This window comes from Rhinopithecus bieti, unplaced genomic scaffold (genome assembly GCF_001698545.2).
Source record: "Rhinopithecus bieti isolate Rb0 unplaced genomic scaffold, ASM169854v2 scaffold_11787, whole genome shotgun sequence".
NCBI classification, from domain to species: domain Eukaryota; kingdom Metazoa; phylum Chordata; class Mammalia; order Primates; family Cercopithecidae; genus Rhinopithecus; species Rhinopithecus bieti.
This window is the reverse complement of record NW_016806926.1, coordinates 501015-510486: the sequence shown is the minus strand read 5'-3', so window position 1 is coordinate 510486 and position 9472 is coordinate 501015. Positions and strand designations below refer to the sequence as shown.

Sequence of the window (9472 nt, the reverse complement as noted above, 5' to 3'; positions counted from 1 at the left end):
GCTGATGCCGGTGATGAGTTTCTCTCATTGAAATCCTCCCCATCTCGGGCGCCTTGGTTCCCTTACGAATCAGCCCTTTCATCACAAAGAAAGCCCTCTTTCTAGATAATCTAAGGGTCATTGTGCCAACATCCGGGCGTGGAGAGTTTCCGTAGGGAGAAGGACGGAGAGGGGCCCCCTCGGCGGGGACGCTGGCTGATGGCTGGAAGGGCGGGGACGCGGGCCGATGGCTGGAAGGGCGTAGAGGGAGGTACAGCGTGAGAGCCTCAGCCGAGGGCCGTCCCCGCCTCCGCTCGGCCGCCCGGGCGAGTAGCCTATTTAGGATGCGGCGGCGGGCGGCAGCTGTGCGCCCATGGCGGCCCTGGGGGACGAGGTGCTGGACGGTTACGTGTTCCCGGCGTGCTCCCCCTGCTCGTACTCGTACCCGGTGGCCACCAAGGGCAAAGGCGCGGCGGGCGGTAACTGGCAGCACCGCGGCGGAGGCTGCCTTCCCGCCTCCTCGTCTTTCCCGGGCTGCTGGAGGCTGACAGCCGCCGAGTACTTCGACAGCTACCAGCGGGCGCAGTTCATGGCTCTCCTGGCGCAGGTGGGGCCGGGTCTCGGGCCGCGCGCCCGGAGGGCCGGCAGCTGCGACGTGGCGGTGCAGGTGAGCCCGCGCATCGACGCCGCGGTACAGTGCTCGCTGGGGAGGCGCACGCTGCAGCGCCGGGCCCGCGACCCCGAGTCCCCGGCCGGCCCCGTGGCCGAGGGCACCACGGGCGGCGGCTCTAACTCCCAGCAGCCAGCCCGTCGAGGCCTGGAGCAGGGCAGCCCCCAGAACGGCGCCCCGCGGCCCTTGCGCTTCCCGCGCACAGTCGCCGTGTACTCGCCGGTGGCCTCGCGCTGTCTCACCGCCTTCCTGGAGGGACCCGGGGCCGCGGCGGGCGAGCAGAGGTCCGGGGCATCGAATGGAGAGCGGGGGCCGCCGCCCGCGAGGGTTCAAGACCCAGAGGAGGGGGAGGTGTGGACGAGGAAGGCGCCCCGGCGGCCGCAGTCCGACGACGGCGAGGCCCAGGCCGCTGTCCGAGCGAGCTGGGAGCAGCCGACCGACGGTCCCGAGCTGCCACGGCGAGAAGCCCAGGAGGGGGAGGCGGCTCCGCGGTCGGCGCTAAGGAGCCCGGGGCAACCTCCGCCGGCAGGGAGGGCCCGAGACGGCGGCGACGGACGGGAGGCGGCCGCTGCGGGAGAGAGGCCGTCGCCACGGAGCCTGGAGCCGGGCAAGGAGCGGCTGCGCTTCCAGGTAAGGCCTGGGGCGGTCAGGGCACAGGAGAGCCCGGGGATGCCGGTGTCTTCCTGGGGCCGGGCCCTGTGACTGCTTCGGGTACACGTGAAGGTGCGGCGCTTCCTTAAGCGTGGCCACTTCCGTGTTTCCGAAACAGCCAATGACCGCGACAGGTGTCTTCCCCCACAGCAGTCTCATGTCCCCGACAGCCTGACTTACTCGCCGCGGCTGCTCCACAGGCTGGCCAGGGCAACGCCCTTGGGACATTCACAACCCTCATATTTGCACTGTAAACCCTGGGCAGTGGGCGTGTAGGCCAGTCCTGACCGCGCGGTTGGATGACCTATGAGTACGCCCAGCTGAACTTCGGGAGCACTTGCAGGCAGGAGAGTAGATTCCGAAGAATCCCCCTCCCATTTCTGCACTAGATGTGGCAAAAACCCTTCAACTGCTGAGATTCTGGTCAGCAATTCTGACTTCTCCTTTACAAGCTTCCAGGCTATTGGAAAGCTGGAGCTCCTAAAATGCCCCTTCCTAGAAATTTGCTTTGCTTTTAAAAAGCACCCCCACCTCAGAAATCCAATACTGCGAAAGCATTTGGACTGCTCAGTATTGCCGCCCGAGAGCAGCAGGCTGAACCTTTAAAGGGCTGGGGGCACGCAGAGGGCAGTTGTGACCTAGCAGAAGTGGAAAGGCACAAGAGGTAAGAAGCCCGAGGGAGTCCTTCGCGGTCTCTTCCACGGCCATCACAGGCTGGTATTCCTTTTGAGGGGCGGTGTTGGTGGCGGTAGGCTGATTGTATGAGGAGTGAATCGAGAGGCCAGGGCTTTCCAGCGTGGCCATGCACGAGCTGTGTGTGATCTTAGGCCAGTCATAACCTTCCTGGACTTAGCAGTCAGTCTCACAGGTGAGCAGACTGAATTAAGTGCTCCCCAGAGTTCCTTCCAATTCTAAAAGCCTAACTCTAAAAACGTGTGTATAACTGGTTACTCACGGGGAGGGAAGAAGGGAAGTTTAGATAACACTACTTTTGTTCATATTGAATATGAATTATGGCTTACGTACAATTTCGGTTCCTGGCACTACTGTTTGGGAATTAACTAGCAGCATGAAGAATGTGATCTTGGTGAACCCCTTAAAGTTCCTTGGATGTGGAGTCTTATTTTTCTTCAGCTTAATACCTTTCATGTGTGCATAGTCTAAGATCAGGCTTCATCTTAAAAGGCCTCCCTGAAGAATCCCAAACTTCAGAGAACTGTTTATTATGTCCCTACTTATTCATTTATCAGCCAGCCTTATGAACTGAGTTAATCTGGTAAATGAACTTTAAGGCCCATGCTTGCTTAATTGTTTGACTAGGCTATTAGCTCACTTAATTACTGTATTGAAGAGGCATACCCAAACCTGACCCTGCTTTCTTTCATGATCTGGAGTGAAGTTGACAGTTTCAGATATCAAGTAGCTCCTTCCCAACGTCTGGAAATGAAGGATAATTCAGGTCTTATGTTGGTTAAACTGACATATCCTGTTGTTCAGTTCTTAGAGCAGAAATATGGCTATTACCACTGCAAGGACTGCAACGTCCGCTGGGAGAGTGCTTATGTGTGGTGTGTACAGGGAACTAACAAGGTAAGAAATACCAAGTGACCGGCATCTTCTCGCTGAAAGTGTCAAGGCGATTTTGTTTTATTTTCTTTCTCATCACAGGTTTACTTCAAACAGTTTTGCAGAACTTGTCAGAAGTCTTATAACCCTTACCGAGTGGAGGATATCACCTGTCAAGTAAGTCAGATGTTTTGCATTTTGTCTGACCTGGGCTGTCGTAGAGGGTTTTTAGTATAGTTTGAGTATACTTCCAAAAAGAGGCCAGGTCCCCAGACCTTAGGTTTCAACTGGCTTTTGTTAGGAGTGGTAGAAACAATACTCACCTGGGAAACGGGGCCTTGGTGTTAGCTTCTTTCTGCCCTTGCAAATCCTCTTGTTAACCTCTTCTAAAATTGTTAACCTCACTTGCGATACGAAAGAATACTTGCCTTACTTGCTACTTAGTCAGATGTATAAGAAAATTAACAAAAACATGCTTAGCAGAGTGGTTAAGGCATCCTCCTTTACAAACATGCCCGGCCCTGATCTCAGTGATTCTAAGTGGCTTGCCATACTTAGTTTCTCTCCACCACCCCAGGGTGTTAATGCTTCTAAATATCCAACGGGGGTCAAGTGTATTAGGCTGTCTCAATTGGCAATTCAGACTCCATTAGTTGTGTGATAAGAGGCGAATTTAGACACTTCTTTCCTCTTAAAGATTAGCTAAGCCCCTTAGCACAGTTAATAGCAAGCAAGTGCTTAAGCAATGCTTAATTAACATATTGCTTGCTTACCGTTAGAGTCAACTCCCCATAAAGCTAGACAACACCCACTATTCCTAGCCCTGTTATTGCTAGGTAGGTAGGGATGTAGAGGAAAAACAAGATTACTACGGGACCTTGCTTAGAGTGCATTCAATAAGTACTTGAATGGACTAGAGAAATGTTGAAGTCCTAGGAAATCACCAAGGGTTTATCTTCTGTACACCCTTCTGTATTTTTTTTTTCCCCCAGAGTTGTAAACAAACTAGATGTTCCTGCCCAGTAAAACTGCGCCATGTGGACCCTAAACGGCCCCACCGTCAAGATTTGTGTGGTAGATGCAAAGGCAAACGCCTGTCCTGTGACAGCACTTTCAGTTTCAAATACATCATTTAGGTGAAAGTCAGTGTTGCTGTGCATGCACTGATGGAGTAGACAAGTGAGCTTTTCCGTGCCTCTCCTCTCCACCTCTCCCTTCTCAAAATACTTCATGAAAGGCAGTGTATTCTGAAAAAGCCTTCAAATAAAGGTATTGCAACACAATTTATACATTGCATAAAATCTGTCTTTGAAAATAAAGTTTCAAGAGCACTTGTCTTGTGCTAACAGTCTGGGCCTGTCACTTCACCTTTATGAATGCTTGCTGATGGCAGAGAGTGGGCCAGGCTGAGTTAGGCTGTGGCTACTTGGAAAACAATTTAGTAGAGGCTTGTAGTCGAGGTATACTATTTAGGCAGCTCTGGAGGACTGAAGCTTAGAAGGGAGTTAACTGAATAAAAAGCCAGCTAGCGATTGTGCCACTGCATTCCAACCTGGGCGATAGAGCGAGACTCCGTCTCACAAAAGAAAAAAAAGAAAGCTGCCTAGCTGTAACATTAAGGCACTCTTTTGGGAGAGGTGGAGGCAGAGCCATTTCTTGGTTACGTGAGACCGCTGGGAGGTTAACGGTAGAGTAAGAATGCTGAATGGCGGTGATGGGGTAGGTAAAGGCTTTAGTGTCCGGGTGACTTTAGGAGGTAAGCTACTAGGTAGAGGAAGGCTGGGAAAACTAACCTGACTAGTCAGTTTCACAAATGTGGCAAAAGTGGGGGTTGGAACAGGGTGGCTGTGGGCAAATGGCTGCTTTAAGACACTGAATAACCCATCAAGTAGACTTTGTTTCTTCAAAGCTTTTTTTTTTCTTAAAGTAGGCCTCCTAAATGTACTTAAAGATGTCAAGTTAGAGGCGTAGGCCTTAGCCTTTGTCTTCACTGACTTGGTGCTAGTTGGGATGCCAGACTCTTAACTGCATCTAGTAGCTTCTCATGACAACACTGAGGCCCCACTGCCAGAATGCTCCTAGTTGAGGATGGGACTGAGTTTAGAGCCTCAAGTGCATCTGATGAAATTAAAGTTGTAGTATTGGTTTAATTAGAGAAACCACATAATTGGAACCATGTGCTAATTATGCCTCCAATTGTCTAACATCCCACTTAAGTGAACTCCTTACTACCTTAGGCCATAGCACCAAGTCTTAACATTCTTGGACACTTGTTAAAAGGGGCCAAAGTGGGTTTGAGGTCTCTATAGAATCCGTATCTCGAGGGGAAAGGCCCACCTGCATCGATGTGGATGGAGATGGTGCGTGTAAAATGCAGATTACTGGGCACCTGTCCTACCTACATTTAACAGGCACCCCCAGCTGTTACTAATGGAATTGAAGCATGAGAACCTGTGCTCAGCAGAGAAGAGGTGGCATCTCATGGAGCTTCTAGTAGAGTGGGCAGATGGCCACTAGTTTTTACATCAATGTAAAACCGAGGTTCTGACCTGTGATAAGGACAATCTGCTAAAGTGCCTCTGCAATAAGGGACCTGACTTAGGTCAGGGAAACCCTGCCTAAAAGAATGATACCTCAGCTGAACTCCAGTTCAAATGAGTCGAATGAGGCAAAAATGGCAAGAGGAAAATTTCCAGATTAGGGCAACAATCTGCAAAAGCCCTGTAGTAGAAAACAACCAGGAGGAGGCCACAGTGGGAGAATACTCTGGAGGACATGCCAAGTGAATCTAGCAGTGCCAGACTGGAGGGGTGTTTTAGGCCTTCATTAGGAGGATGGTCTCTACTGGAGTGCAGGGGCTACTTACAGGTATTATCAGGGTACACCACAGCCTCAAGCTCCTGGGCTCAAGTGATCCATCCTCCTGGCTCAGCCTCTCAAGTGGCTGGGACTACAGGCACTTCGTCAGGCTGCACTAAAAAGTTTTAAAGGTATGCTGGAGATAGTAGGGCATGGTGACATGTAGATTCACTTTTAAAAAATCACTCTAGCTATACAGTGGATACCTGTAGATAAGGAGACTTGCAGGGACCAGATAAAGTGGTGGCAAGGCTGAAGAGAAATGACAAGAACTGGTGTGGGTAAAGGCGATGTGTTTTTACTGGTTCTAATATGTTCCTGTTATTTGGTTGGGGGTAGATACAGGGGTAGGAAACCCATTTGTACTGTGGCATGCAAGTGATACATAATGTGATCAATAGCATTTGCTCAATGAATGAATTACATAAAAGGTACCTGCATTGAGTCCTAAGAAATTTCCACTGGCTATTAATATGGTTACATTGTTAATATTGCTTGCCATTAATTTTCTAACATAGCAGCTAACCCTGTTTTCAGCTGAGGAAAGTGAGGATCAGACTGTTTTACTTAGGGTGGGTGGGCATGCAGATATTCAACAAAGTGGCACAAAAACATGCCATTCAGATTATGGTGATTACATTCGAGCAATGAAGAGGCACTGCCAAACTCTTTATGTGTACAATCCAAAAACTTGTAAGATGTGAATAGATTTTAAGACAGGTTGAGAGAGGTTAGAAGGAAATACTCCAAGATGTCTCTGGGTATCAAGAGAAGTAACTGTAGTTTTCTTCAAATTTCCTTTATTTTCTAAAGGAACCATGGATTACTTTGAAAAATTAGGGAAGAAAATGCTATACAATACTAATAAATGGATTTTAATACTGTCTCTCTCCTTTTGTTTAGGTTATCCTGGTGTTGTATGTCAGCATTATTCACTCATAGGCCTGGATGAGGATCCTTACTCTGCTCTTGAGTCTTTTTCCAAGAAAGCATGTAATGATTTCCTAAATTTAAGGGAGGTTATGTGTTTTGCCACACCCTCTATTTTACATCACTAAAAGTAGAAAATATATTTTAAAATAAGAAATCCTGTGGTTTTGTTTTAGAAGCAGCATGAAGAAACTGCCACATTGCTGCTTTTACTGTTGTCTTACAAGTGTACTAGTTAAAAATGATAACTGTAAGTGGGCAAAAGAAAAAGGTTGTATGTAGCAAAAACTGGGCTCCAAATAGAACTAAATCAGGTAATAAATTAAGCATTGGATATATTTGTTAATAAATACTAACTTGGGATTCAGAGGCTGAGAAGGAGAGAAGTGTAGGTTGGAGGAAAATACTGTTGTGGAAGGCCATCCTCATGAATTTGTTTGCATCTTGATTACAGGAGGTATATTCATTTTTATTAATAGACTTAGTTATATACAAATAAATGCAAAAAGCAAGTATCAACTGAAAGGTTTGGTTGGGTAGTCAACTGATTTTGTTCTTTTTTAAGGCAATTCAAGGGGGTAACATTTGAAAGGTTTCTAAATGATGCACACTCTAATCATTCATTCTTTGTTAAAATACAACACAAACCAACAGCTACAATGCTTTTATTTTAACAAAAGGATGTAAGGAGGGTGAAAAGGATGTAAGGAGGGTGAGAAAAGCAGGGGAGAGTAAGATAGGATGTAAAGTGTAATGTATCTCTGGACACCATCCCTCTCTGCCTGCCCCACACCCAAAAGTTTTAAATAATTTAAAGGATACCACTTACAGTACCAGAACACCATCAAAATAATTGTCTTTATCAGGGTCCAAAAATACAGTGATTATGAGCCGTGACCAGATATGGAATTTTACTGGAAATGTAACTGTGGTCAGCAGTCCAATGGTATGCACAGTGCCTTCAGTTAACGCACTTGAGCATACGTAATTACATTTCTGGCAGGGTCCACACCCCCAAGAAAAGGTAAAGCTAAGCATTTCATTTCTACATTCTAAACTCTGGAATCACAGAGCCCAGTTTAAAAGAAAAGTCACAGTGGATCACAGTGGATAAGAGATGTATATAAAAAATACAAGGTGTTTCTTTCAAATCAGGAGTTGTGGGACTACATTCTTTTTTTTTTTTTTTTCTTTTCTTACAAAATGCGATTTAAAAAAGGATAGAGACTCCAGTTCATGTTATACTACAGACTTAGACAGTGAATAAGTATACTGCATGTTTTGGTAGTCAGTCTTCAGGCTTGCTTTCATTTCCCCTAGCCCCAGGTTTCTTTAGGGTAAAACATGTGAGTCCTGAATAAACATATAAAAATGCATTTGCAGCTCTTTTCTTGAATTCTGCAGACTTCAAAGCCTGCAAGTCATATATTCCATCATCAGTGACCACAATTTTTTCTTTAGCTTTGTACACCTATTCTTGTATAACAGTGCATGGCACAAATGTACAAGAAAATACTGGTTTAATCTCTACAGTTTCTATATGGAGTAAAATAAGTTAACTTTTCTAATGAGAATAGCTGACAGGCAGCATACATCTTTATTTTACATTTTAAAGTCTCTGCAGGCATCTACTTTGGTTAGTTATCAACAATCGTAACATAAGCACTGATCAGAGAACTGAGCAGCATTCCAATAACGTTAACAGATATATTATTTCTTTCTTTTTGAAATACTGGGAAAGCCCAGTTTTAAAATACTATTAAAATGTTCTAACATTTACATACTATGAAGAGTTAGATCTAATAAAATAACATTTCTTCAAAAATAATCTTGCAGTGTTCTTTTAGGCATGCTCTGAGACGTTATCACCAAACATCCATACCTTGAAAATATCACATATCCACACATCCCAACTCACACACACATAATTCCTTATACAGACCAAAAAACAAACCAAAAAACCCAAACCCTTATCCCACATACTGAAAAATCAATGGTTTTTGTAAATGAGTCTTGATGTGTATAGCTGACTGCATGTTCATCTGGATGATTAAGCATCAATTGCAGGTTAGGTTTTCGACTGCTAGAAATTCAAGCAGCTTTGCAGGTCTTCAGCTAAAATGAAACAGCCTTGATTTCAGCCTCATTTCACCTGCTTTTGGATGTTTCAGTATTGGAGGCCATTATTGCAAACATTCTTGGAATTATTTTCTTTCCCCAGAAAGTAATGTATTTGTAGGCATCACTCTTAGCCCTTTTCTTTTCACGTAGGTTAAGTAATTAAAAAATACCTTCTTCATACAGTTATTGTGGGAGATGTTGGCAGCTGTTAAAATACCAGATTTTTTTTCTTTCAGATCTTTTTGATCCAGTTTGACATTAGTTAAGCTAAAAAGTAGATGCTGCCAGAAAGTTATCAGTGAATGCAAGGGTCCATAAAAGGTGCTTGGTTTAATATTCTTCATCATCTTCAGTTTAGTTTCTTTCCCAAAGGCCTGAAGTGTCTCAGAATCCAGTGCTCACCATATTTCCCATTGGTTTGGGCTGTGCTAGAAGTTGGTATGATTGCACCATGCGTAGAGATTCTCTTATTTCCAGATTAAGTTCCATCAGTTTGTAGTTGGCTTCTGACATGTCCAGGTTAGAGCCTATAACTGCAAAGCTTCCTGTCTGGCCTAGTGTCTGATGATGGAAATATATATGTAACAGTGTCTGCACAGGGTCATCTTCACAACTGCCAAAGATATCACTGGGCCAGAGAGATCTGAAAATACACAATAGTTTTTCAGTTCTGAGACTTAGGCAATTATTAGTTAA

General features: G+C 45.8%; 2 protein-coding genes across 6 annotated transcripts in view; one reads left to right on the top strand and one right to left on the bottom strand.

Annotated features, from left to right (window-relative positions):
• Positions 1-249: 249 nt before the first annotated feature.
• ZAR1 (zygote arrest 1) lies at positions 250-8608 on the top strand. 5 transcript variants are annotated; one of them, XM_017878700.1, is made up of 5 exons: positions 250-1279; positions 2798-2890; positions 2969-3043; positions 3859-4135; positions 6629-6686. In XM_017878700.1, exons 1-4 carry the CDS (start codon positions 353-355, stop codon positions 4000-4002), a joined length of 1239 nt encoding a protein of 412 aa, XP_017734189.1. In that variant the 5' UTR covers positions 250-352; the 3' UTR covers positions 4003-4135; positions 6629-6686. The 5 variants fall into 5 exon arrangements, with proteins under 5 accessions (XP_017734189.1, XP_017734191.1, XP_017734190.1 ...); XM_017878702.1 differs by lacking the exon at positions 3859-4135 and having other exon boundaries at positions 6629-8608; XM_017878701.1 differs by lacking the exon at positions 2798-2890.
• The window catches only part of FRYL (FRY like transcription coactivator), a 294438-nt gene continuing 292271 nt past the window's right edge, over positions 7306-9472 (bottom strand). The window contains 1 exon segment of the mRNA XM_017878697.1: positions 7306-9419. Within this exon segment, the coding sequence (XP_017734186.1) occupies positions 9161-9419 (259 nt within the window). The 3' untranslated portion in view covers positions 7306-9160.